Raw genomic sequence first — 27,551 nt, forward strand, 5'->3', positions numbered from 1 at the left:
AGTGTCTCTCCTTACTTGTCCTGCGCCGGGGGACGTACCGCGATGACTTTCCTTAGTCCATCCAGAACCTCCCTCTCATTGCGGCTGTCCAGAAGCCTCTTGATTTGCGCCTTGTCCGGCGGCCTGGTGGAGGCGCGTGAGCCCCGTGACGCGGCGGCCGAGGCAGCATCGAGGGTGAGCTCTCGGGCTGAACACGGGAACGGGGACAAAAAAAAAGTGGCATCAGCATTTGTCGTTCTCTGTCTGTGCAACGTGTTGAACCTCGCCCTATTTTGCTTACCGCTCTCAAGAAGCGAGGAAATGCGCGAGATGGACTCCATCTCTCGGGTCGCCTGGGTAGGTAGCGCTGGGCACACCCGTGTTTTCCGATTCCGAGGTACGCGTCGGCCGCAACAAAAAGCCAGAGAGGTTCTGTCGGGGGACGGAAAGGAGCTATGGAAGCTGCGGCGTCTGAGTTGTGACGTTATGCGGGCAGTGGTGGGGTTGGTTAGAGCTCGGGGGCAGGGGCGGAATTGCATTTGAAGGGGATTTCAATCAAAAGGTGGAGTCTGACCGAAGGAACTGGTGGGCCTTTGCGACTTTCGGTTCCTTTGGGCTGAGACCTTTTGCGAACTCAGTACCTAAGAGAATAGTGACGAAATAATCATAAAAATGCGCAGACGCATCCTTGAGAATAAAGGACAAAAAGAACATTCTTTTTCCAGCTTAGGAGTATCAGGCTCATGGCAACACTACGTCCCGAAGACCATGATGGGGGAATGAACAGCCGTAGTAGGTCTTCATAGCAGGAGGCAGGCATCGCTTCTCTAACCGGCGAGATCCAAGAATGACAACATCACCACCTCCACGGGTCTTCCCGCCAACGCGCCCCTCAGAGCTGCTGTCGTTACTCATCTCGCAATGTGTATATCCAACGACCTTGGTGATCTGCAGCTCTCGGGGTGAATTCATGGCCTCGCTCGTCGACGACTTCCGGACCAGCGGACATGACCAAAGGCCAGGCTGCCCAGAACCTGCGTCACACATGGAGGAGCGTCATAGCAAACACGGAGACCTCGTCAAGGGGAAAGGAAAGGAAATGGTGTCCCAGGAGGAGAACCCAAAGGCCTCCGTTGTCGACGATGACGACCAACGAAAGGCGCAGCTCCTCGCAGCGCCGCTATTCCAGGTTGCCATCTCGCGGCATATCCGCGTGGTATTTGTGCCTACCGTTTCGCACCTGCGCGCTTTTCTGGCGGTATTCTCAACCCTGGAATCGGCATCCAAGGTCCGCCCACCACCGGCGCCGACGCGAACAGACCTGGAAACGCCTTCGGTGCATGAGCCGCCGTGGCTGCTCGTCTACGACTTCTTGGCTCTTCATCGCGACACCAGCGAGTGGAGTGCTCAGGGGATCGGCTTCACGGCTGCGAGTCTGGTTGAGGCGGCACATAGGAACAAGCTCGCTGCCGTCATCGTGGAAGCGCAGTCTTCTGTACCACCTGGCGCTGCAGTCGATAGCTTTGAGCGCCTGGCGACGGAGGATATTCCCGTCTTGAGCGTGACTGCACGGCGTCTTGGCCAAGATGGGGAAGTTGGGAATTGGATAGGGAGAACAGTGCCGGCCGAGAGGGTACTCGGTAGATGGTTTCGTTTTCAGCGACAGGAGTCGCTACAATCTTACATTTGTTAGAAACTGATCCGAAGATACGGCGTCTACGGAACTGCGAGCTTGATGAACTTCTCGCAAAACGGTCATTACACTTTAATCATCACACATAAATTCCATCCAAGCATGTCTAGCCCCAACTCCAAACTCCTGGTATACCAGACCCCATGACTTCATCGAGGTGCCCAAAGTAAGAATGAATAATAGCAAGAAACACGACCATAGTACCACCCAACACCATTCTGTCGCTCATAATGACTGCTCCATTTCCGTCATGTAAAGCTTGATGTGTGCCTCCATTTTGAGGTACTCATCGTGGGCATTATGAACCTCCTGCTCGATTTGTTCTTTCAGATCAAGCATCTGTAAACGGAGCGTAAAAGTTAGTTAGTGTTGCGACGTATGAGAATTTTTAAGCAAGGATGGCAGGAGAACAATAACATACCTTTTTCTCGGTTTGCTCAATCCGGACTCTCCTCGTCTCTATATCGCGGCCCTTCTCCGTCCGCTCTTCGTTGAGCTTCTTGTGTATGGCCTTGAGCTCCTCCATTTTCTTCTTTGCCTCCTGCGCCCGCTGCGAACTCTGCTCGCGCAGCCGCTCGGTCCTCTCGTTCCATTTGGCCAACTGGCGTTGGAGTAACGACTCTGCACGCTCGACTTCCTTGACATCGGCACCGCGCTCGGCCAGCGCGTCGCGCTGCCTGGATTTCTTTGCGCTCTCCTCGTCCTCCTTGGCCAGCTCGGTTGCGATCTCGTCGAGTAGCTTGATGCACGACGCCACGTCCGCGCAGACTACGGTGAAAGAGTCCGCAGAGGTCTGCAGCGCGCGTGCCCTTCGGTCCAGCGAGTCGATGTGCGCCCGCTCGCCATTGAGCGTGTTTGACAGGTCCGCCAAACTGGCTTGCAGGGCCGAGGGGCTCTGCAGTGTGTATGGCCGTAGCTTGGAGCTCTCCTGCTTGAGGCTCAATTTCTCGGCCGTTCTCTGCTCAAGCTGCTGCGCCAGCTCCGTCTTTCGCGCCTTGGCCTCCTCCAGACGAGCGGCGACGCGCTCCTGGTTCCGACGCAGCTCCAGCAGACGGCGCTTGAGATCCTCGTTCCGCCGCGTCTTTTCCTGGGCCAAGCTCTCCATAGCCCTCCGATTGCGCCTCATGTCGTCCAGCCGGGCGTCCATCTCCTGATTCTCCGAGTACAGGACGTCGATCCTGTTCTTGGTCTCCTGAACGCGGTCAAAGTGCTCGACAAACAGCTCGGCGTGTCCCTGCCTAAAGCGCACGAAATTTATGAGGTACGAAAGCAGGTGCACCAGGCGCTTATGAGTTGGCTTGTACATGTCGGAGAAGCTAAAGTCGGGCACGCCGCAGGCGACCAGCAGCTGGCGAAAGGCGGCGTAGAAGCCCATGAGGTTGCGCGTGTCGCTGGGCATGAGCGCCTCGCCAAAGTCGGCACTGCCACAAACCTCCTCGGCGGCGGCGCGCATCGCCGGGTCGACCGTCTCGCGCGTCACGTTCATCGTCTTCTCGGCGAACAGCTCGAATATCATCTGCACCTGCAGCGGGTTGGGCTTCTCGAGGTCGGAGAAGTCAAACTTGGTGAAGCCGAGGTCGCGGATGCAGCCCACGATCTCTGCGTCGCGTAGGATCATCAGGTCCTGTTCTTCCTTCTCTCGCTTGTTGGTCTTGCCGCGCGACTGCTGCTGCGACGGCGGGATGATGGACATGCGCGGATTATACGCCATTTTGGCAGCGGTGTTTCAGTTAGGTCGGGTCGATGCGTTTGGTGTATTTATTTGTTAATCTCCTGGTTCCTATCAATTATTGGACGTGAATGATAGATACTACGTATTGGCAGTCCGGGATCTTAGATGATGCAAGTGATGCAATTCCAATGCGTGTCGTGGAAAAGCGCGTTTCAGTGCTTTGGTTAATTAAAAGTCTGATGGTAAACAATTAGGGGGACCGTTGCCCTGGTTACTTGGTGTGTACCCTAACCCTCTTTTGCTACCCCTCCAAGCTGCCCGCCGTTCTTGCCACTCACTGGCGACTGGCTTCAAACCACCCCGTCTAGGCGCTAGGCACTCAGATGCCACGATCAGCAGCTAGCAAAACATAGCGCAGCTTTTCAGTGCATCTCCACCTCCGAGTGATCTCCGTCACTCCGTCTTCCAACCACAAGTTAACCACAAGGAAATTTTATTATTGATGCGCATTTTCGGCCGTGACCGGATCGCCTCTCAAGCGGAGTAGGTTCCTCTTTTTATCTGTAACTACCGGCTCCTCGGCCACCACATCCATAGTAACCCAAGCGTCAACGCATGATGCATTGGATACACTATCCGTACCAGACGCCTGCGGTTTCGGCTGAAAAAGCCAACTATTACTGCATATCTATTCACAAAACCCCACGCCACGGACAGGATTGGCTGGGACTTCCCGACTTTTTAGCATTTGCAAATTTCCCCGACGCAAGCCTTCTCCTTGACTAAACCTAGTAGTATTTCTTTTGGCCACAAGATTATCCATGTTGCCATGGTCAATAGATTTCGCCAGCGGCTACCTTCCGAGTCCCTCAAGGTCTTTGGGGGCTTCGGGGGCTTCTTGAAAGCCACACTTGGTTCTCTGCCGTCTGCCGGATGGGGCAGATCAACAGTAGATCGGCTGCCTTTCTAGACTTGATCTGCGTCTGTGGCAAGCCAGTCGCCATTTAATTCTACAGCCAGCCGTTAGAAACCCCGTACCCCCTATTGTGCATATTTTCTCAAAGGCTTAGACATTGCTTGACCATTTATTTGCACTCCCTAGCAGCTGAAGTCGGACCAGAACAGAGGCATGCGTCAGCTATCCGTCTCGGAACACACGGCGCAATGTATGGCTCGCGGGCTACAACAGCATGGCCAAGGGCTGGCTGTTATACGCAGGGCATACACTGGGCGAGGGAAAAAGGGGTCCTTTGAGTGCGACGGCGCCCACCCGGCCGTTGTTTCCAGAGACTCGCTCACCGGAGGCCATCACATCATGCTGCCCCATGGTATCTATCTGCGCCCGACGCCGTGGCACCTTGACAGGTGTGCATAGTGCATGTAAAGAGGCTGCATGCGGGCTCGGTGTGGCAACAGCATAACCCGCCCTATGAGGCATGCACAAAGTTCTTGTGAACGACCAAGTCAGCATAGCACAATTCCGATTCATGGTGGTGTCTCTTTTCTCGCATGCAACTTAGTACCCGAACCAAAGTTGAGAATGTCGGTCAAAAAGAGATGCGTCACTTGTGATGAAAATTCTCGATCCTATAGGGTGCGAACGCGTCGTCTCCAGCTCGCGACGTCACTGGCCTCCTCATTCCCTGTCCCTGCTGGGCTGCAGTAGTGGTATTTTCAGTGGGCGAATGGGGGCCGCTAGATGGCGCCCTGAGTTATGATCCCTGCGAGATTTAAAGCTCCAAAAAGAGGTGGCTGGGACTACTGGGCCCCCGGGACCGGGGGTGTTGCTGTTGCCACCGATGCCACTTGAGAGTTTGGTATTACTCCATAGTCGAAAAGCTGCGATGCAGATGGGATAGTGTCACTTGGATCCGTTGTACCGAATTGCTAGAGGACGGTAAAGGAAAAGTATGGGCGGAGTTACACAGTCCTGTTCTGCAGTGTCATCTGTCAAAACCGCAACATTTTTACTGACGATTGCATTTGGTACGACATGGGCACTCGGAAAGACACTCCAGCAAAGGACCACTGCTTCAGGGTGCAGTTCTCGTTTAAGATGCGGTGCCAAGTCGGGCTGGGGGGTGGTTCTGGGTCCAATATCAATCGTGGGTGGGCACCTACAATATGCGCCGTAATGCTACGATGCTACCAGCTGACGGCATTGAATATTCTCACGGGGTTTCCAAGAGAAAAGGCCCTGGCTGGATGGGGTGGAAACATGTTTGTTTCAAGGAAAGGAAACTCGGGGAGCCCCGAAACCTAGGTTTTGCTTTGCAACCCAATTTAATCGTTCAAATGCCCTACGAGTCGATACTACCTAGTATCTGTAAAACAAAGTTGGATAAATGAGTACTGACCAAGTCTACTGGGTACCAAGATTTGAGCAATAGAAAGGAAAAGAAACGAGGTAGAAAGAGAGAAAAAAAAAAAAAAAAAAAAAGGCTCAAAGAAATTCTGGGGTAGGTCCAACTCTATCACACATAGAACCACTCATTGCCTGCAGCGTGGCTGAAAGCAGATGCGAAAGAAACGCAGTGGGTTGATGCAGACCAAAACAGTCAAAAGCAAAAGCAGAGCCCCTCGATGTAAGAGCTGGTTGTAATCCACAATAACACCCCTGCAACCCTTGGATTCCGTGGCTTGCAGCAGTCGGCGCCATGCCGCCTACTGCCAAGGACCAATTGGAAAGTTGAGAGCCTTGATACAGTAGCAAAAGGAGGTCAAGATAGGGAAAAAGAATCGAACTAGTGAGGAATGGTGGAACAGTTCAAGGCGCATCTATAGCGCGACAACAAAGCAAATTAAGCTCAATCCTCAATCGACCACATAGTCTACGAGACGGACAGAACCGGCCCGGAGTAAAGGTAGACTAAAGAGTACAATCAGTTGACGACGGGCGTCGACGAATATTGTGGGAAGAGGGGGGGAAGCTGAAAGGGAAAGGACAAGTAAGAAATTTAGAGAGACATAGCTACGAGCGATGCACCGTTAGCGACCATTCCATCGAGCTTTGTGTTGTCAACCAGATCCAATAAGAATAGCAAGCATTGTAAGTTGGTAGAATCTGGGTGTTTTGTTTACGAGAAGAATATCTAGAAATGGACTAGAACTAGAATTAGATCTACTCTAGGTGCATTGCAGTCTGAGATGTCGACTAGACTAGTCTAATCGGACAAATAAAACAAACAAACACGAGTCACCAAAATATTTATCAATCTCAACAGAGAGAATGGTAGTTAGGGCATTAGGCAGGCAAGGGAAAGTGTACCTAATATGGACCGACTGATCTCGGTTGCATGACTTCATTTGCGCAGGAATCAAAAGAGATAACCCCATACCTCGGTCGCCGATCTCTTCCTTTTCCTATCACTTTACTAATTTATTGTTCCGATTCTGGTCAACAAAGCTACCCTACGACAGAACACGAACAAGAAGACAAAGTACGAAGGTATTAGGTTCGGCCTCACTTTGTCCCTCTTGTTTAGTCGCCCTTCGAGGTCGCATCAGTTACCACTTGCAACCCACTTTTGCCAGTGACCGCCACCGCCCCACCTCGATCATCTCTTCGGTACCTTACCTTGCCGCTAAGCTACCGTGCCGAGCGCCTTTCCCTTTTGAAGTTGCTGCTGATGTCTTTCGACTCGACTCCTTGGAACCCCCTTGCGTCAGAAGAACTTGACTTCATGTAACCTCAGGGAGCTACTGGCAGACAGCAGATAGACAGGACGGGACATGCATTATCAGTCAGCCCAGCCCATTCACTCACTCATTATTAACTTTCACTTCCCGTGGACTTCCTCCCTTCTGTCAACCTTCCATTCCCTTCCTAGGCCAAGCAATATTTTGACCAATTCCCACCCAGCAGGCAACCCACTTGGCCCTACCCACTCACCCACTTCCCGTTCCCGCATGTGAAGCAATTCTTGCCGCCTCTCACCCAAGGGTCTGGATCGCATTTTCCTCATCCATAAACCTGAGTCGAACGATTTGTCCCATCTTTTCCTCTCTATTCCCCCTCTTGCCAGGAACACACCAACGGCTGTTCAAAGCAATCAGTCGAAAATAAAACAAACGCGCATTAAAGTCGCAGAAAGCAGGTACAGTCCGGGCAGTCCGAACTTAAACATCCGTCATCCCTTCTTTTGCTCCACACCTAACTCATGGTCACCCTGTCCAGAGAAAAATACTGGACTACTACAGTACAAGACCTCTCGCTTAGCATCTTGCTCAAGCCTCCTCGTCTTTTGCACGACTGTCTACCTCTATTCGACTTGGCCACAAGCTACAAGGGACCTGAGAAGCATCAACCTGCGATAGACACTTTTGAGCTCACAAGCCGCTCAAATTCCTCGACCTGGTCAACATATAGCGTCTACGGCTCCACTCCCAATGATGCTGTCCGATCCCGACGCAATTCCCGGGATCCCTTTTCATTCTATTGACGGTCCCAAACCTTGCGACCTGCATTAATTTGCACTAGATTAAATTTGAGAAGCTTTGGGCCGCAGCTGCCTACTTAGGCAGGGCCCAGCATGGCCATTTGGTTGTTTCGGCGACGCAGTAAGAGGCTGCGCTCCCATGACAAAACACAGACAGGCGATGCGCCTCCATTCTCACGACGACAGACCGCCCCGGTGGCTACGGGGGGAAGCATCTCATCACCGCCAATCGATGCGCAGGGGAATGCTGTCGATCTCGCCAGCATACCCCAACATGGACGGGCGTCTCCGTCGGCCTATAGCTTCGAGTCTGGCCACCAGGACGAGATCCATGTTGGGCGCAGGAAAAGCAGGCGGAAGTCAAAAAGAGCGTCAGCCCCACCCCCTGGCCGCTCTATACTTGGGGGAGGCCCCGCAAGTAACTGGCGTGTTAATGCCCCCCGCCAAACAATAACGGCAACGCACGATGAGCAACAGGAACATGAAGGGGACCTTCTGGAAGGCGATAATTCTTTCTTTGGCCTTATTCCAACGCTACACCCATCTAAGCGTGATAGCGGCCACCTGATGTCGCGGAAACTCACCAAACGAAGAAAGAACTCCCACGATCGCGAGAGGGAAGCTGAGCTCAAGGCTGGACGGGACTTTACCCCGTTGCGCCCAGCCACCGACGCCTGGTCCTCGGGCCGCCCCGTCGGAAAGGAAACTCAGAGGGTCAAGTCTGGCCTCACGAGAGGACCCCCGTGGGAGCGGGAGCGTTACAACTCTGATGTTTCATTACCTAGAGCAAGCTCGATACATTCGAGTCTCTCCTCGGATTCAGAGCAGGTGTCCTACCGCGTCTCAGCCCTCGATTCGCTCGCCCCGAAGCCGACCCTCCGATATTCCGCCCACCCACGATGGGGTCATCGTCATCACTCTGCTGGCTCGGCTCCCGCCGGGGCAGCGCCTCAACGAAGAGTCTTGGGTGCACAGATCCCAGAGGCGATACTGAAGGCGCATAAGCGCGTCGATGATCTGGCCGATGATTTAAATGCAAGTGATCTGCGAGAACTTATGGAACGTGACAAGCGGAGGAGGGAAAGAAAACGGGAACGTGAACAAGAGAAAATCGAAAAGAGACTGGCTCGAAGGGCAGAAAGAGAGCGGCAAGCACTGGAAGCTGGTGTCCCGTTACCGAATCTCGAACGTGGCGTGCTGGGACGTGAGGCTCTCGTTACAGGCGCAGACCAGACCTCGGCGGTTGTAACGTCATCTCGACGTCGGGACACTGAAGACCCCCCTTCAGAAAGCAAGGGCAAGCGTGTCGCGGGTCGTGGCGAGGTTTCCGAGGGCGTGATTGATGAGCCGCCCGTGCCAGCACAGGCGTTCCATCGTGTGGACAGTATCCCTGCGGAGCCAGCATCTCCAGCAAAGGTCCCTCAGGAAAGGACAGTTCCACCGACCTCGCGGGATACCAGTCCAAAGACAAAGGGATTTGTACGGTCCAAGAAGAGCCATTCCAAATCATCGCTTTCAGAGCAGAACCAGTCGCAGAACTCCAGCGCTACTCTGAAGGTTTCGGAAAGCTCGTTCAAAGGTCCCATGTCCTGGATATCGATCTTCAAGTGGGGTCGTAAACGTAACCCAGGGCCGTCCTCCTTCTCCAACACGTCACGGGATTCGATGTCGACGTCTCAACCACCGTCCGCAACTACAGCAACAAATATTACCTTTATACCCCCTGTAGCTTCGGGGCTGGCGTCTACCGTTCCAAAGCGCACCAGATCCCGCTTCCGGGAAGACCTCCCCGAGCTACCCCGTTCGCCGCACGAATCTGAGATACAACCGCCGCCAGATAGACCGCTGCCACCGACTGTCAAGGAACTACCTGATGCGATGCCCATACCATCTGCGCCTATCGACATTCCTAAACGAAGATATGATACACCAACTTCTATGCTTGTTGATGGCGCATCACCCGAGCCACAGCAGTCCATGTCGCTTGCTTCTATTGATTCGGAAGCATCTTGGCTATCAGGAGGCCGGATGAGGAGCAACCGGCTATCTTCTCAGATGAAGCAGCGTGCCCACCGGTCTGTCGAGTACGGTATGCCAGACCCTGAGAACAACGAGGACGACTCGGTGGGGATAGCAGATGACGAGTACCTTAATCGTGTTGCTCGTCGTGTTTCCGCAGCAGACTCTTTAGGTTGGACTCGTAGGGGTTCCACTGGTGACGCTGTCCCCTCCAGCGACGAGGACGACGGCGCAAGATGGGGCTCGATCAGCGGAAGAAAGCCCAGCCTTACAAAGCCTCGTTCTGTTGATCGAATCAAAAGCCGCGAGGGCCTGCTGAACACGGTTTCCAGCGTCAACGAGGAGGATTATAACGATAAGGAGCAAGACTCTCCCGTCAGCCCATCCAGCATCGGTGCCGATATCCATAGTGCCACCAGTGTCGACCTTGGCAAGGGAAACGCCCGGAGAATCAGTGCTAAAAGTGCCATACTCCTCGATCTGTCGCCTAGGGGTTCGATGGATGTCAAAAGAGTTAGTCTGGGCCCACAGTGGTCCGAGTCTACTCCAAAACAAGACTAGACGTCACTCTGATGAGAGTCGAGTGGAAGAGGAAGAAGGATAAAGTCACTGAGCAACAAACACATGGTCCGAGAAACGGATCTCAAAGCTGAGCCACATGAGCACAAGAGACGCACATAACTACACAACACCACATTCGTTTGAACCATTTCCTTACAAACTTGTTTCGATCATATCGGGACAAAACACCGCTCGCTTAACTCTATTTCCTTAAATGTCACCACACCAACTACATTCGCTCATTTACACCTTTCCTATCTTGTCATTCACAACCCTTAAAATCACACCAAAAAAAATCCGGAAAAGAAGAAAAGTCTCGCTCAGACACATGTGGCTCGATGCTAGAGAACCCCTATCTCAACCCTACCGCTTGATATTATCCGACTCTCATCTTTAAGACGCTCTCTGTAGGCCTGGGGCCTGTGAAGTGGCTTCTGCTTTTGTATGATGAATATGTTGAGTTTCTATTTTTACAGTCCAGCTATTTTAGCGATTATCTTGGCCTGTCTTTTACGCTTCTGATTGTTCATTTTCTTCGACATAAAGATACCCCCAAAGTTTTGATGTTAGCCCCAGATACGTTTGTTTTTGTTGGGGGATGTTTGGTGCTAGAGGTGCCTTGGAATGGCGGAAAGATAATTGGGGCCCCAGGACGTGCTTTGGGAGGTTAGAGTGAGGTGTTATGAGAACACACTAGAATAATAGAGGACGAATGAAATACGAATGCAAATAATACGAGAATGTCTTTTTTGTGTGTGTGTGTGTGTGTGTGTTTTTGAAGTATCCATTCGCCCAAAGGAGACAAGTGGCTTCGCCTCGTTCAGAACCATTCTTCTTTTGACATGAAAGCAGCTTCGCAGGCTCACTGCGAGTCTTGTTTTCCATAAGCTCTCATTATGGTGCTATTCTGCAAGCCTTATGATTACTCGCTGCTGTATTTCGCGTCCTGACGCAAGTGTGGTTACTTGCATCTATACATCTAACTGTCTAAGGTAGGCAGGTATGCGCAGCCCGCAAGGATCACAGCCGTGCTGTGCTGAGACTGATTAGTTGTGCGACTCTTGCCACATGGCATGTCAAACTGGTTCAGGTTCCTCGGGGTGTACAGCAAAAGGAAGATGAAGTCATGTGGCTTGTGGTCTAGATCCGCTCTGCTGTCGTATGTCTCTGTGGATAGTGGTGGCTGGGGCAATTCGCTTCTTCCTTTCTCTCCCTTTTTCCCCCGACTTGCTTTTTCTTCTTGATTTCTTTAGCCCTCTCAATATTTGAATCCAACCATTTCTAGCTTGATACTGCAGTCTAGAAGTCTAGACTAGTCGGAGATTTATCTTTTCTGCAGCAGCACCGTTACAGCCTCAGAGGATAGTCATATTACTTCCTTGTCTAGTACACATACATGACTCTTGAAGCCAGAGACACAATGTGCTGTTAAACCAAGGGGCAAGAGGGGTTTTTGGGGGGTGGCTGTTGCCTGAGATAGCAGTCCGAGCATCAACCCAGCTGTCACGTATGTGCCTCGTATGCATACATCTGATGGAATCAACGGGGGTAGAATCGGAGCTAATGTCATTCGACCAAAGAGGATGTCACAGCACCGGAAGGCGCTCCGTTCAAGTTTGAGCAAAAGCCGCCGATTTGAAACGTCCCGTTTTATAAGTATTCCAGTACGTCTGTCAGAGACAGCCCGGCAGACTAACATGAGGCAGCAAGCTATGGCCATGCAGAGTAGCTAGCTTCCTGTCGTTGGGTGAGATCCCCAACGCATGTACATGTACGCGGTCTAAACCGATCTAGGCTATTTCTAGTCTAGTATACTTTTAGTCAACGAACACTTCTTACTTCCAGAAGCATCTGCTCCAACGCGGATTGGCCAACTACGGCAGCGGGCCGGGAGTTTTTTTTCTCTCTCTCTCTTGTGTTTCTTGGTCAAGAATCCCAACGGCGGGCCACACTCCGAACTTGCCAATTACAGACGGATATGCACTTGGTTCCATTTCTGGTTCCCCCGCATTGTCCATGATGCTCGCCTGCGGAACCTCCCGCCGGCTGGGAATATGGGAAAGATATTATGCGGGCTTTTTTTTTTGCTCTCCTCCTTTGGGATGAACGGCGGGGTCACCGAATTCCCAAGGATTCCCACCAGCCAGCTGGGAGCACTGAGGCGGAAGGTTTAAGACATGTGACGGCAGAGACAGGACAGGGAGAAAAAAAAACACCAACGCCGGTTCATCTGGCGGCTGGGCGTTCTGCTACATTTGCTTCTTACACCCCCTCAAGAGCGTTGAGGATTTGAAGACTTTTGCTCGGCAATCTCAGGAGGCTGACTGGGCTTACATAGGGCAGAAACAGATAGAAAGATTAATTACAGTGAATATATTTTTCCGAAAACGGCTTTTGATTAATCAATATGATACACCTGCCATCCAGCCCTCGTTGAAAATTAAGGTTTGACAAGAGTTTTATACGTGGCAAATATTGAGTGCAACACGTGCATCGGGGACTTGGTGCATCCCGGTAGCGAGGTCGATTCACATTTGTGTTTTTTGTTCGCTGGGACGATGTTGGCGGTGGGGGACAGGGGTTAGAGCTTCCCGTCCCGGATAAAGAGGAAAAGCGGTCGAGAGAGCCGGAGATGGTTGGGCTGTAGAACTTGTCGAATTGGGACTGGGTATTGACTCAGGCAAGGAAGGTTAAAAGAAGAAAAAAGAAGGGTGCAGAGGGTGAAGACGGAGGGCACGATATTACAGTACCTATTGTCAAGTACCGTGGATAGTGGAGAAGCGGACCGTCAACGGAAAAAGAAAAGGGGGATACGAAATAAGGTGGAGAGCCAAGCACATTCATTAGACATGCATACACATCAAAGTTCGAATAGGCGCACACAACAATAGTCTTCCGATCGGTGAAGGAGATGGCCGTGGGCAGATTCGTATTCAACACAGATTCTATAATTATACTCTGTCCAACTGGCAATATATTGCAGGGGGGGGATGAATGGAGTCGGTCGATAAGGGGGGTAGGGCAGACCACCGACACGGTCAAGACGGTGAAGGGCAAAAAAGAGGGTTGGTTACACTAGGTGCGTTGTTGAAGAATTTCTTCTTGTCGTCCAAGTATTACTGGTCCGCGGGCCAAATGGCGCTACTGCGACCCAGCTCGTGTTGTCTGTTCTGTAGGGAAAAAAAAAGTCCAGTGGTGGGGAGGACAGCGGAGCAAGCTCCCCAGTTATTTTCGGGCCAGACCTTCTCGGCACCCGCCAACCAGCAGCAACAAACAAGCTTGCCAGCTTTGCTAGCCACTTAGCGAAGCTAACTTGCTCCAATGCTCCAATATTCATGTTTCCGGAAGCAGAAGGACCCTGGCATAATAATACTAACTTTTTTTTCTTTTATCTTAAAAAAAATGCAAAAATGACCAGAGACCAAAAAAAAAAAAAACCTCAGCTGCAATTGGATACATGCACGTAATCCCGTGCAACCTCCGGGAGGCTGTGTGCATTTACGGCACTGTGTCAAAGAAGAAACCTAACGGGAAAGCAACTGAAGCGAGAGACAGCCGACGTTGAGCTCGCGTCGTGCCTTGCGTGCGAGGGAAAAAGGTACAATGTAGCAAGCCGAGAAAATCCCTCCAATGACGGACCAAGGGGGGAACCATGGCGGCGGGGGCGGTACAGATCTTGGTTCCCTCCCCTACCCCTGGCGGATCCACCATTGGGAATTTTGGGCGTTCACAAGCTGCCCGGCGGATGCGATCACTTTAGGTAGGTGCTGGGCAAGCGAGTGAGAGAGTGAGCGCGTAAGGTGGAGGAGGGGCCGGAGGAAGCGAACAGCGCTACGGCTCCGATAATGACACACGGGGCTGGGGATTTCGTTTTTACTTTTAGTCTTACCCGTCCGCCTTCTCTTTGTTCTAAACCCATGCCTGTCGAAACTATTCAAGGAACCTACCTGTTCAAGATGACATGACGTGATTGCAAGCTCTCGGCTACGTTCGTCATCGGTCGTTGGTGAAAACCAAAAAGAAAAAAAAGAAAAAAAAAAAAGATAAACCTCTAAACGCTTGACGGCAGCTTTGCCTGGTACCTTCACCCGAGCTTGCAGATACCGGCTGGCCTCCAAGGCATCGGTCAGCAAGCGACGGCTTAATCCCACCTATCGACATTGAACAAACTCGAAAGCTGCACACAAGCATCACATCACAACATGATCATCAGGGTCCCGGAGCTTCTGGGGGATCTGGGAAGGCGAGACGTCGCCAGCCCCATCCCAAAACCCCCGTCCGCCTCGGGCTCCCCGTCTGCGGCGACGACGGATGCAGCAGACACGAACACCGAATCGTTTCCTCAAGACTTCCGACCCCTGATAGTCGTCAGCTCTATCATGGGAGCCGCTGTGCTTGTCATGGCCTTCATCACAGCCTGCATCATGGTCCGACGGTCAAGGAAACGACGAAGTCAAGCCACGGCCGAGTACACGGCCGCGCGCCAGCGGGACCCGAACCTATCCTGGCAGGAGTACGAACGGCGGTGCAAGCTCAGTAACTCCACCATGTTTCTCGAGGCCGAGTCCCAGCGCGCCCTCATGATCAGCAAGTCGCTCAAGAGCCGACCCTCCCTCGACCGACCCTCCCTCGCAGAGGATGCAGTCGTCACCGACCCCGGCCTGCCCCCGAGCCCGCCCACTCCGACCAAGGCGTCGCTCTGGACCAGGGGAATGCGGCACGCCAGCGGACCCGAGGCCGCGGCCATGAACGACTCCGACATGGAAGACAAAGAGATGCTGCTACCGCCGTCGCAGAAGCCGCAGCTCAAGAGCTCGCACGAGAGGCCCGGCTCGAGCGGCAGCACCGGCAGCCTCCGGAGCCCGGTCCACAGCTCCTCAAACTCGAGCCGCCGGTGGGTGTGGGAGCTTCCGGACGGCAAGAAGTGCCCTCCGGCCTGGGCGAATAGCAACGCGAGGTGGAGCGGCGACCTCAGGGATGCGCCGCCGCCGGTACCACCGCCGTCGATAAGAGCCAGGACGCCGCCGATCTGGGCGCATCCGGCCTTCCGGCCCGAGGGCTCCGGCATGGGGATAGTCGCCAGAAGCTTCACCAACGATACGGGATTACTACCCGCCGAGAGGATCAAGGAGAAGCCAGCACCGGCGCCTTAGCTGCGCTTTAGCTACTCACTTGTCTCACATTTTTAACGACAGAATATTTTATGATAAGTATGAAGACGCAGAAAATCACAACCCAGAGACGGATTATATGGCGTTTCTCGGAGGACATAGGTCTATTCTAATGTTTGATATTTTTATGCTTTAATGGGGCAAGGGACGTTTGGTGTTTTGGGTGTTTTTTTTTCTGGACATGACTATGTCATTGCTTTTTGTAGGTGGCAGAGTTGCTGTGTGTACCGTCGTGGAGTTGGGGATTTGTAAAACTACGTACACAGTCGTGTACTTGGGTGGTCTAATTGATTTAATTTAAGTACTCTTCCACCAAGAAAAGTCTTCTTCATCTTGTAAGGTCGAGAGCTGTTGACTTGCACGACTAGATATTATTCCAGTACAGCAATGGACTGAATGTACGGGCGTGCTTTAAACGTTATCGATTATATCCACACAGAATAGCTGGACCTCCTTATCTCCAATCTTCTCTTGGATCCTGTGCTCCAGGCCTGAGACATGAGATCATCCATACTTGGGGCGTACGACAGGTGACATGTCATTTTTTTTTTTTTTACATCCCACAAGCCCGCCCCCTGATTTTCTTTCTCTTTTTCTTGAAAACAAGTTCAAATAAATAGAATACCGAAATAGCGAAAAACTCCTACAAACCCCCGTTTTAATCCCTCAGAAGACCTCCCGGTCCGGCTCACCGTTCCAGTAGTCGGGGAAGCAGAGGCTCGCGCAACCGCCATTCAGGCTGCCGTCGGTGGGCGAGACGCACTCAAAGACGGCAGGGCGGCAGCGTCCGCCGTCGGCGCAGGCGGCGAAGCCCTGACCACACCGCGCGGCGTCCCGCTTGACGCAAACGCCATGGTCATCGCAGGCCTGACCGCATGAGGACGGGCGCGGGTTGTCGATGCAGACGTGGTCCTCCGGGCAACGCATCTGGCCCCCTCGGAAGTAGCCGCAGGCCTGGTAGCTGTCGTTGCCGTACTCGACCGTGTAGGAGGGTATGGTCGGGGTTGGCGCCTCCGGGGTGGTGTCTGCCGGTGCGGCGGGTTGTGGGAGCGTCATTGCCAGGACGCTGGTGATGAAGATGCCTAGGCTTAGGAGGTGGAGGCGAGGCATGGTTGGACGTGGTGTTGATTATATGTGGGTGGGTGAATTAAGTGAGCTTGAAAGAGGTCTAGTACTCAAGATTGCGGCAAGAGTGTTATTAGGATGGAAAGATATCTGGGTAGACTGTGCTGCATGACACGATTTAGCAACGAGGCAAGCGTTGGGCTTTGGGTTTATTTATACTGCGGATAGATATAACCGCCATGCATCGGAATATAAGACCCGTCATGCCCAGGCGGCGGCGTTAAAATCCGGAAAGTGCCTGAATCCTGACCGAAAGATGCATGATAATATCAACGGGATGGCAGAACCATGGTACGACATGTGTTCTCCCCAGTATTAGAATGGGGTCTTTGTCCACGAGATGGCCAAATCAGGGTATTCAAGTCCTTTCGAACACTGGGATAAGTCCAACCAGTCCGAGGAAGCCAGGCACGAGTTTCAAAAAGATCCACAGAAAGGATTCGTTATGTCGCTACTGTTTTTACACGTCTGATGGTGGAAACAAGCGCTGGCGGCTAGACTCGGACGACTGCGACTGTATTTAGGCAGCACCTAAACTAGTCGAGATTTAAAGTCCGGGATAACAAGGCAACAGTGATTGGCGTAAAGATCCATAAAAAAAATATTCGAAGCCGAAAATCAGGAGCCGGTTCCTTGAATAGAAAGAAATTAACTCGCCTATTTCCTCGAATGAATTGACGAAAATATGGCTAAATAGATAACCAAGTGTTAATAATACCAAGTGACCGAAATCGTCCAAGTTCAGGTCAAGGTGACAAAGATCCACCCACCACGTGAAACATCACATGATACCGCGTTCGAGTGAGTGGGTAGGCATTAGATGGCGCATGCCAAGACTGACGGCATCAATCAAGGCATTCGCAAGCCCGAAGAGCAGTGCATCTTCAATCCTTCTTGTTATCGCGAGCATAATTCCCTCCAAAAACAACCGTGCATATTCTTTCATACATCTAGCCAGCAAAAGCGTCAGAGTCATCAATCAAGATGGATCCAGGACGAGCGGCCATGATCGCCGGCATCAAGTCCCCAACCCGCGGGTCCTCGACTGGGCGGGATATCACCGCCCCGAGGCGTGACCCGGGCAAACGAATCACAAAACCATCCAAGCCGCCGCAACGAGCTCCGCCGAAGAGCAGCAACAGAGACCAGCAGTCGAATCCGCGCAACTTCAAGACCCAGGACGAGCAGTCTGAAGAGTTCGTCGCCGGCGAAGACAAATTTGTCCTGCGGCAGTCCAAGAAGAAGGCCGACATCCGAGTCCGTGAACGCCGCGCCAAGCCGATCGACTTTCTCGCCTTCAACCTCCGTTGGGTCGATGAAGACCGCGATACCCTTGACGACGACGAAAAAGATGCTTTGATTACTGTGCCGTCGCCCGCAAAGGTGATCGAGGGGCTCAGCGAAGCTCAGTTGACCGAGCTGGAGCCAGAGGTCACATCCTACCGAACCCTCGAGACCAGCGCCCGCAACCTCGAATACTGGAACGCTATCCTGGTGCTCTGCGACGACCGTCGCCACCAGCTGGCGCCCCAGGGCCCCGAGGGCCGCACTGTGGGTTCGGTGTCGGCTGACGTTGACAAGATCCTCGCCCCCAAGACGTACGAACAGCTCGAGGCATTAGAGAAGCAGATCCGAGCGAAGCTTGATTCCAACGACCCATCTGTCGACACAGACTATTGGGGTGGCCTGTTGAAGAGCTTGCTTGTGTACAAGGCGAAAGCTCAACTGAAGAAGGTCACAGAGTCCATCCGCGAGGCCCGAGCTGAGAAGCTAAAGGCAATGGACATTGAGAAGCTGGTGGCGGCAGGGTCAAAAGCCCTGGTTACAGGTGGAAAGAGAACATGGAGCTCTGCTGCCCAGGGCTCGAGTGCCAATTTGGGCGCGTCCAAAGGTGCACCAGGTTCAAGCCGTGGCGCCCTCCCTCCCGGTACAGCTCGGTTTGCCCAAAGTACAAACGACGAAGACTTCTCCCAGGCGACCAGGGCTCTATACGAGAGAGAACTTGCCCGCGGTGTAGGGGAGGACGAGGAGATTCTGACGGCCGAGGAGGCGCCGGCGACAGGTCCCAGGCCGCCATGGGCAGACCAGTATCGTCCGCGGAAGCCCCGCTACTTCAACCGGGTGCAGATGGGTTACGAGTGGAACAAGTACAACCAGACGCACTATGACTACGACAACCCGCCGCCCAAGGTGGTGCACGGCTACCGTTTCAACATCTTTTACCCGGATCTCATTGACAAGACCAAGGCCCCAACCTTCAAGATCATCCGGGAAGGCGGTCGGAGGCGAGGAGAGTCATTTGCCCCGGCTGGCCAGGAGGATACATGTCTGATCCGGTTCATTGCGGGGCCTCCGTACGAGGATATTGCGTTTCGGATCGTTGACAAGGAATGGGATTTCAGTGCCAAAAGGGAACGTGGCTACAAAAGTAGTTTTGACAAGGTAAGTTTTTTTTCTTCTTCTTCAAATCTTCCTCTCTATTCTCACACCTCCTATACGTATGTTGCGCTCTACCGAGTTGCAGAAACCAAACTGAGTACCATGCGCTGTTGCGGTATTCATAAATGCTGCGGGTCTTGGCATTCCGTATTCCGGATGCAGCAAACCCTGTCTCGTTAGCTTAAGCGACGTTACTATATTGGCTAAGTAGGCGCATACTTCGGCACATCTTGCTAACCACAAACGTTTTGATAGGGTATTTTGCAACTCCATTTCAGGTTCAAAAAGGTACGCCCTGTGTCTCCAGTTTTAATCCATGTAATCCAGCCAGGGAGCCTTTGTTGTTCATGGTATACTAACATGATTTCCGTGCAGATCTACTATAGGAAATGAGAAGGCAGCAAACCTGGCGCAAGTCGTGCGAGCTACCAGGGAAAAAAGAATCGACAGCTGCATCACATTTTTGTGGGACCATTCTCCATTTTTTGTTGCCATTTTACCAGGCATTTACAGCGTAGGCTCCTGTGTCATCAGAACTCGTCTTCATCGACATCAAAGTGTCAGCCAAGCCAAAGTTACGCTGACTGAGGCACCTGACATGGAAAGAAAAGAGACATCACGCATGGGTTGCAGTAATTACCAGTGTAGACGTCTCGGCCACAACCACAAGGTTGTTTCTGCATACCCTCAAGACACCTTTCCCTCCCGACTTATCTGAATGCGCACGACTTTTTCTTTTTGAACAGGCAGACATATCGGCTGTTTCCCCCCGCGTTCCCAACCTTGGAGTGGCACGACGTTTGAAGCTTCGGCATGACCATTGGTCTGTCGGACCTTTCCTGACAGCAAGGATGGAACAGGATGTTTTAGTGAGGGTACACCATCCCCTGTTTGTTGTGCGCACAAATACGCACACGCACACGCACCTGCACTTCATGTTTCCCACCAGGTCAAGTGGATGTCAGGCTGATGCAAGGTAGTTTAGATTTTTTGTCTTTATGCTTTCTTCGCTTAGCCAGGTATTTAGACCGATATGCGCTTGTATCCTCACACACATATGGTTGGCCACCCAAAACCACATGCAGATGGCTCGTTCATCCTCCTCGCCACGTAAAGTGACATCTTGTTGACGACTAACCTCAGGGGTTGCAGTGGAATGCTCATATTTCTTTGGCAGACAAACTTTTTTTTTCCTCCCCTGACCAATTGTTGATATTGCTTGTCCAGAGAGCAAACACCCAAGGGACGGACAGAATGGTAGATCCTATCACTTATCACATCGTCGGCCTAAGGTTGTTTCCCTGCTACGCACTCGAGGACCTTGGAATGCAAGCATCTGATTTGCATTACACCGCTGGGGGGAGGGCGGACGAAACTCCCCTTGATGAGGCCATACGTTGAGGCTGCCGAGGCGGCTGAAGCATGGCCGACTTTTCTTTGTTGTGTTTTTACACATTTGCCACATACATGGAAACTTTGATCGAGGGTACGACAGACGGTTATACATCGCAATGCCTTTGTTCTGTCATGCCACGGCCCGGGGAATCCCATGTACCACGAAGCGAGATCAACGATGTGGATAAGAATCTCGGCGCATCACAGCAAGGAAAAGGCAGTCAGCGGCGGTCTGGGAATCCCCCCTAAAAAAACAGATATGAATAGAGTGTAAGGCTCAAAAAAAAACCCGCGTTCTTGTGATCCCCGACTTTCCCATGAGTGCTGCGTGCGTGCGTGCCTGTTTTCCCGTTGCTTGTCGATGATGCTTCTAAAAAGAAAACCATCGATTCTCCTATAAACATACAACTGCTACAGCCTTTGCCGTTTGTCGACTAGTTGTCTGCTGAAAGGAACGGCTAATTCATTGGGTAATCCCGAGCAAATGATTGGGCTGTCTTGGCGAGCAGAACTGCAAGCTCCCGAGCCCTTTGTCATTCGGGCTGGCCCTCTTCGCTCCCTTGGGGTACTTTGCATCAGGTACACTTTTTCTGCGTTCCCGTCGACGGGTCCACTTCTTTGCCTTCTTGGGACTCTTTTTTTTTTTTTTTTTTTTTTTTTTTTTCTCGCTTCGCCATCTCCATCTCCGCTTGACCTGGGCCTTGTTCGATGCGCATCTTGCAGAGTTGACAGGTCACTGACACGTCAGTCCATCCATGCTCGTCGATGGACTTGGCCATTGTCTAGAGAGAGACAGTGAGAGAGAGAGAAACAAGGTCACCAGCAAGGATGATGCCCAGGCTTACTGGCCGACTCAAGCCCGAATCCTCAAAATGATTGCAACAAAGATAGGAAGAGTCTCTTTGCTGCAGGATTAAACCTCCGGACTTGGTATAATGCTCCGGCTTCCCGGTTTACAGTTCCCCCTCTCCTGTACATCTATCTCTTCTTGTACGTCTTTTCTAGACCGGACATCGGCTTGAGCTCTGTGTATTCAGCAAACATGAAATCTCGGACCGGCCGCAGCCCGCTTCTTTCTTTTTGTCCTTTGGTATAGAAGTAGTTGATGATGGAATAGCGGACTATTCAATACACCACAACATCAAGGGTGGGTTTCATGGAAAGAAAGAGAAAAAGATGAGCGGACAATCACCCTGCGGGGAGGAAAGCGGGCGGCGAGAGCGATGCCGGTGTCCCCCCCCCAAAATTTCCTTTTTTTTTTGTACTTATCATGCCTTGCCGGTAACGTGGAGACAAGACGCACGGTTTGTCAGTTGTCACGTTTGTCCAACCAATTTCCAACACGGCTAGAACCATTCCCCTCCCCTTTTAATTTTTTTCTTCTCTCGCCGCCCTCACAGGGAAAAAGGTCCTGCCGTCAAATCCCTGATGGGCGTGGATGGGAGGTCGGGGCTCGGCGGACGGCTCCTGACGGGAGTGGTTTGGTTGCTGATGATGAGGACCTCCGTTTGCTTTTGTGACCTATCACTATGATGGGGATCCTGTTTTCTTTGCAACTGTTTTTATTGTTTTTTTTTACCCATATATTTCTTTGTTTCCATTGCTTGTTTTCTTTTTTTTTTTTCTTTTTTTTTAAAAAAAAAAGTTTTTATCTCGCGGATATAGAATGTAGACAGGTACAAACCCCCTGATCTTCCACTCCCTCACCCCTTGATGCAGATAACGGAAGTCTTCCGGGCGGCTTATTGTTTAATTCTTAATTTTTTCTTGTATATATTTCTTTTGGTTCCAGATGATGAGCCCACTTCGGCCAATCGGTAAGAGAAATTCCTCGAGTGAGGGAGTCTCCTGGCGTGTTCGCATGCGTGTCCATATGCGCGTGTGCTGCTTGTAGGTATCAGTCAACTTTCTGGGTGACAATTCTTGGCAAATACTACAAACATTGCACCCCCTCCTCGGTCGCGCCCCCAAAGGCCTGTCCTTTGATACACCCCCCACTGATGTATCTGGTACTAGTGGATCGAATGGTCTAGAGGTAAGGTATTATTTTATTTTCTTGGTTTTGCTTTTATTTGGACGAGTTCGAGGAGCTCTTTGATGATGGATATAAGAAAAGATTTGCCGCAGAAAGATGATGCGAGTGATCTGGAACATTGAGTCCCAATGAGTTGGGTCTTCGGACATTTGCAAAAAAGGAAAAAAAGGTTACGGTCCCCAGATTCCCTTCCCCTCGGTAACTAAGAAAACAGAATCCACATATAGGTTGTTGGGGTGGCATTCCTACTTGCTCAGCCCTAACCTGGATTCACCGGTCTCACTGCGCATCAACATCACATTCGACCTGACATTGCTCTGACATTCATATCAAGCTTTTTTTTGTTTGAGGAATGTCTTCTTCTAGCAGTCAGAGCTCTAAGGATTCATTTGTTCACTACTTGATCTTTTGGCACACAGAACACGCTTGTACGCCCTGATTACACCATTGGCGTGACCAAAAGAAGAAAAAAAAAGGCAGCAACGTTACTACCAAAGCGACACGCCTTTTAGGCTCACTGCCTTGTAGTATGTTTTCCCCCCTTCCTCACCAGCCCTTATTTGCTACACACCTTATTTCCTCTCCTCCCAAAGCTTGGTGGGGTTACTAACTTCACGTCACCGGCACACAAGCCCTGAACCCTGTGATCTACCACTCATCACACCATCACCACTCGCACTCCACCACAGGATAGAGAAGGGGGGAAAGAAAAACAGCAAAGCAGCCACCGAGCTCAAAACATGCTAGCCAGCCCGGTGGACACAGAGTTCCTGGGCAGCCTGCTGGCGGAAGCCAGCGGAGGAGCAACAACAGTTGGGTCTGCGTCAGCTGGTCCCGGATGCACGACTCAACAGTTCGGCAACACATCCCCCCAGGACGGGCCTGTACCACCAGCGATGCTGCTCCCCAACAGTCCACTCCCCGTTCTTGACCAAGGGGTCGTGTCGCGCCGGGACGGCTCGTCTTCCGCCGCAGGGCTCGCAGCCCAGGACCGGAGTGCAGCCACGACGCCGGCATCGCCCGCGCAGAGTAATCATTATCATCATAGCCACCTCTCTGGCAGCCCCATTGACCTCCCGACCCCCTCAGACCTCCCGGAGGTGATAACACCATGGGCCAGGTCGCCGTCCATCCGGATAGAAACCTATACTCCAAGACTGACCGCGCCATTGCGTTTGCCTTCAGACGAGAATCACCAGCATCTCACTTTTCCCCAGCCTGCAGAAGCATCTGGTCGATACCCATCGCTTGCACTGACGCTCAACTACGAGGATTGGGGCTGCAGTGACAATGAAATGTTTGTTACCGACAGCACAAGCTCGCCTCCTTTGACGATAAGCACCGGCTTTATAGTCGACAAACGCAGCCATCAGCCACAACTATTACAACCACCCACCACAGCCGACCTCGCCACCTCCAACCACTATTCCCACTGGCCGACTTCCATACCGGTGTTTGCACAAGACATCGCCCCCCAGCCACACTCACCGGCGGTCTGGCAATCGTCAGGTCTGGAGGGTGTGGACGTCATATCGCAACGGTCCTCGCCACTATCGCCGTACTTTGGGCCGCCGACGCCAGCCTCGCCGAACGGGTTCGCGCTGCCGACTGGACTGATGCCAACCTCGTATCCCAGCAGCGGACTCGACGACCATGGCGCGGCTGGGTACGGCGGCGGAGGCAGCAATAGCATAAGCAGCAGCAATACTAACAACGTCTTTCTGGACCCGGGTGGCGGCGTCATCTACTCTAGCCAGCAACGGCAGCAAATAGCAGCCCTTGCAACACCCGCTTCTCCTCACCCACTACCACAGAGCCAGCACACCACGCTGCAGGGTTTCCTGCAGCATCCCAACCAGTCGCAGGAGACCCTGATGAGCAACTTCCCCACCCTGCCGTCGAACCAGTTCCCCACCAGCCCGGGCTCGAACCACGGGGATGGCGCCGCTAGAGGTGTACACGACGGCCAGCAGGGCCAAAAGGGTGACGAGGTTGCGCAGGCGGGGGCATGTAATGAAGAGGAGGACAGCCAGGATGAAGAGGAGCAGAGCGAGCAGCCCTATGCGAAGCTTTTGTGGAGGGCTTTCATGTCCTCTCCGGAGCGCACCATGACTCTGCAGGACATCTACAGGTGGTTTATACAGAACACGGACAAGGTCCACTCCAAAGGCTGGCAGAACAGTATCCGGCATAATCTGAGCATGAACCATGTAAGCCTCCTTGCGCCCCTCTGTTCTCTCTCTCTCTCTCTTCCTATCTCTTTTCTTCTTCTTCTTCTTCTTCTTCTTCTTCTGAGCTTACCACTGACAAAAAAGGGGGGGAGCAGGCATTTACAAAAATAAACCCTCGCCTTGGAAAAGGCTCAACAGCAGGAGCAAACAAAAGCAATCCGGATGATGAGGGAAATCGACGCACCAAGGTTGAAGCAGCCTCCTCGACGGCTAAAAAGCTGGCGGTGTGGTACTTGCAAGACTGGGCAATCGAGAACGGAGTGCAGTCCACTACGAGGTACCGCACCAAGACGCAGAGCTCGTCGTGCTCTCGACCGGGCGGCTCGAAAGGCGGCGAGGGTGGCCCAGGTCGACAGCAGCAACGGAACAGCGGCAGACCACCATCGTCATCATCACCGATGGCTGTTCATCATCTCAAGCCGGCCATCGGCGGCTCCCGACGTAGCAACCGCGCATCGTCTGCGCGCTGGTCGCGGTACTCTGACCGCATGCATCCCTACCGCATGCCTCCATACCACTCTGTGCAGGAGCTCGAGGCGAGGACCTCCCCGCATCCGGGCATGAGATCTCTGCAGTCTTGTCCATCGTCGGCCATCGACGGTCGGCGGCAGCAGCAGCAGCAGCAGCAGCAGCCAATCATGCTTGCAACGAGGGATCAGTGGCAACAGTTTACCCTGCACCAGCGTCAGCAACAGCCAAGTAATATAGCCGATCCTACTGGCGAGATCATGTACGGAGGAGGTCCACACTTTTGCTACCCCCAGCAGCAGCAGCAGCAGCAGCAGCAGCAACACCACCACCACCACCACCACCACTTGGACAATATGTACCCCATCTCTGGACCACCAGTCAGGACCGAGCCGCTGATGATGACCCACCGGCCGTCGGCGTCGTATGATTTGCCGACCAGCCTGAATCCGGCACACGAAGTAACCCCACAGCAGCAGCAGATGCTGCAGTCGTCAGAACCTACCACATCTTTCGTACCGGGGTTGTACGACGGAGCCTTCCACCCCCGGCAGGATCAGCAGCAAATTCACGATTATCAGCACCACCGGGAACAGCATCAGGAAGGCTCGCCGGAGATCAAGATGGAGCATGTCGCCGCCAGAGTGCACACTCATCGACAGCCATTTCCAAACCGGAACCGGGAGATCACCGCCGCTGCCACTGCCACTCCTCCCAATGCGGCCGCCACGCCTTCCGATGTGGAGCCGAAACCGTCCCCGCGGCAGACGGGCAGTGGGGGTCTTGGGGGTGTGTTTTTCCCTCCCGCCGAGACCCAGGGCTCCGGTTGAGACGGGCCGTGAAAAAGGTCGGGAGTGAAGAGGTGTCATCAGGTCTCTCTAATAAGCATCTTTCTTCGAGCCCCCCGCCGCGTGCAGAGCCAAGGCGCCGAGGAGATGATTTGACAGCTGTCTTGATCGACTTCTTTTATCAGGTGTTGTGCTGCTGCATGTATCCGGAAGATGCTGGGGGGGTGGGGGCGTTTTGTTTTATGGGTGTGTTTCTACGATTTCTTTTTCTTTTTGTTGCTCGTGGATCTTGAACCCTGCCTATAACTGGCACAACTTATGAAGATCCCTTTTTTTTTTCTCTCGCCAATTTTTCATCCCAACTTTCAGTATGCTTATCTCTACTTTTTTTGTCTGGGGGTTCTAAACGTTGACAGCCATGGTTTTTAATCCCAAACATTCACAACCTTTTTTCTTCTTTTTTTCGTTTTCAACTTGAATCTCGTTTCTCTTGCTCTTTTTGCATATTCTTCATTACTCAAACTTCAAACCTGGTGTTAAACGGTGGGAGGGCAAATGGACATGTCGTTTTTCAAGAAAACAAGAAAAAAAAAGGCACACTTTTGTCTTTGAGAAATCAACGTTCGATATGGGGGGCTTTAGTCTAGTAGGTGACTGTTTTCACGACTATTTTTTGCACATGGTGAAAAATGGAGGCCAACCTGTTTATTGGTGATTTGCTGCAATTTTATTCAAAACCCAGGGAGAGAGAGCTACAACTCTACCTTGATCATGTTCTCTCACTCTTTTATGGTTTTGGGTATTTTTGCAAGTGTATCATAGAAAACCCTCGATTCCAGACTTTCTTTTTTGTTTTCTCACCGGAATTCGAAACCAAACATGATATTCTTCCTTTGCCTCGTCTTATCCTCAACCCGTTTAACAATTAATGAGTGTACAAAAACAAACAAACACCAAATTTCGTACGAGCAAAAGACAGCCTAACCAACACCAGACCCCAGGTAGAGCCTTGGAGGTGGACACGGCAGAACAGCGAAAGGGTAGTCTAGCTCTGAACAGTAGAGCGTATCATGTAAGGCGCCCAATGCAGCACCCCCTTTGCCCTACCACACCCCGGGGAATCTCATCCGGGACCCCCGGGGGCTATGGGGTTTTGTCTCGAGGGAGACGGGTAGCGAGGCTGGGGGAGGGGATCTTTCTGATGTCAGAACTACTGGTGACTGCCCAATCAGGTGTGGCTTCTTTTTATCACGAAAAAAGAAAAAGAAAAAGAAAATCAAACTTTCATCCCTTCACGTACCAACCAGCGTCAATTCTGTCTTGTATCCGAGGGAAAACATCTCTCCCTCACCATCCATGATCCGTATTGAATTTGTTGAATACGAATTCGCAGAGTCCCTTGTAGAGTAAGCCGAGCGAGGGAGCGCTATACCCTTTAGAGGGATGCAAGGGGGGCCTTGCTGGACAAGGGAGGATAAGCCATCTACAACCTCTAACGCACCGAGGCTAGGCTGTGACCTTGTGCTTTTTTTTTTT

At 52.2% G+C, this 27,551-nt stretch overlaps 9 protein-coding genes across 9 annotated transcripts in view; 6 read left to right on the forward strand and 3 right to left on the reverse strand.

Annotated features, from left to right (window-relative positions):
• PpBr36_01373 (uncharacterized protein) overlaps nt 1-518 on the reverse strand; it is a gene marked incomplete at both ends in the record, with an annotated part of 2,917 nt that extends 2,399 nt beyond the window's left edge. The window contains 2 exons of the mRNA XM_029888560.1: nt 39-187; nt 281-518. Coding sequence (XP_029751279.1) covers nt 39-187; nt 281-518 — 387 coding nt within the window. The remainder of the gene's footprint in view (nt 1-38; nt 188-280) is intronic.
• Nucleotides 519-826: 308 nt separating this feature from the next.
• On the forward strand, nt 827-1,715 carry PpBr36_01374 (uncharacterized protein; the record flags this gene model as incomplete). The annotated part of the gene is given in 2 exon segments (XM_029888561.1): nt 827-1,667; nt 1,687-1,715. 2 exon segments carry the CDS (start codon nt 827-829, stop codon nt 1,713-1,715), a joined length of 870 nt encoding a protein of 289 aa, XP_029751286.1.
• Nucleotides 1,716-1,897: 182 nt separating this feature from the next.
• PpBr36_01375 (uncharacterized protein) lies at nt 1,898-3,383 on the reverse strand (the record flags this gene model as incomplete). Its single annotated transcript, XM_029888562.1, has 2 exons — nt 1,898-2,011; nt 2,094-3,383. The coding sequence occupies 2 exons, from the start codon at nt 3,381-3,383 to the stop codon at nt 1,898-1,900; spliced, it is 1,404 nt and encodes a 467-aa protein (XP_029751285.1).
• A 4,493-nt stretch (nt 3,384-7,876) lies between these two features.
• Nucleotides 7,877-10,363, forward strand: PpBr36_01376 (uncharacterized protein; the record flags this gene model as incomplete). The annotated part of the gene is made up of 1 exon (XM_029888563.1): nt 7,877-10,363. One exon carries the CDS (start codon nt 7,877-7,879, stop codon nt 10,361-10,363), a length of 2,487 nt encoding a protein of 828 aa, XP_029751284.1.
• A 4,202-nt stretch (nt 10,364-14,565) lies between these two features.
• Nucleotides 14,566-15,516, forward strand: PpBr36_01377 (uncharacterized protein; the record flags this gene model as incomplete). Its single annotated transcript, XM_029888564.1, has 1 exon — nt 14,566-15,516. One exon carries the CDS (start codon nt 14,566-14,568, stop codon nt 15,514-15,516), a length of 951 nt encoding a protein of 316 aa, XP_029751283.1.
• Nucleotides 15,517-15,930: 414 nt separating this feature from the next.
• PpBr36_01378 (uncharacterized protein) lies at nt 15,931-16,413 on the forward strand (the record flags this gene model as incomplete). The annotated part of the gene is made up of 2 exons (XM_029888565.1): nt 15,931-15,940; nt 16,205-16,413. The coding sequence occupies 2 exons, from the start codon at nt 15,931-15,933 to the stop codon at nt 16,411-16,413; spliced, it is 219 nt and encodes a 72-aa protein (XP_029751278.1).
• On the reverse strand, nt 16,201-16,644 carry PpBr36_01379 (uncharacterized protein; the record flags this gene model as incomplete). Its single annotated transcript, XM_029888566.1, has 1 exon — nt 16,201-16,644. The coding sequence occupies one exon, from the start codon at nt 16,642-16,644 to the stop codon at nt 16,201-16,203; it is 444 nt and encodes a 147-aa protein (XP_029751277.1).
• A 999-nt stretch (nt 16,645-17,643) lies between these two features.
• On the forward strand, nt 17,644-19,491 carry PpBr36_01380 (uncharacterized protein; the record flags this gene model as incomplete). Its single annotated transcript, XM_029888567.1, has 3 exons — nt 17,644-19,101; nt 19,354-19,386; nt 19,474-19,491. 3 exons carry the CDS (start codon nt 17,644-17,646, stop codon nt 19,489-19,491), a joined length of 1,509 nt encoding a protein of 502 aa, XP_029751934.1.
• Nucleotides 19,492-23,268: 3,777 nt separating this feature from the next.
• PpBr36_01381 (uncharacterized protein) lies at nt 23,269-26,057 on the forward strand (the record flags this gene model as incomplete). Its single annotated transcript, XM_029888568.1, has 2 exons — nt 23,269-24,738; nt 24,855-26,057. 2 exons carry the CDS (start codon nt 23,269-23,271, stop codon nt 26,055-26,057), a joined length of 2,673 nt encoding a protein of 890 aa, XP_029751935.1.
• Between the last annotated feature and the right edge of the window lie 1,494 nt (nt 26,058-27,551).

This window comes from Pyricularia pennisetigena, chromosome 2 (assembly GCF_004337985.1).
Source record: "Pyricularia pennisetigena strain Br36 chromosome 2, whole genome shotgun sequence".
NCBI classification, from domain to species: domain Eukaryota; kingdom Fungi; phylum Ascomycota; class Sordariomycetes; order Magnaporthales; family Pyriculariaceae; genus Pyricularia; species Pyricularia pennisetigena.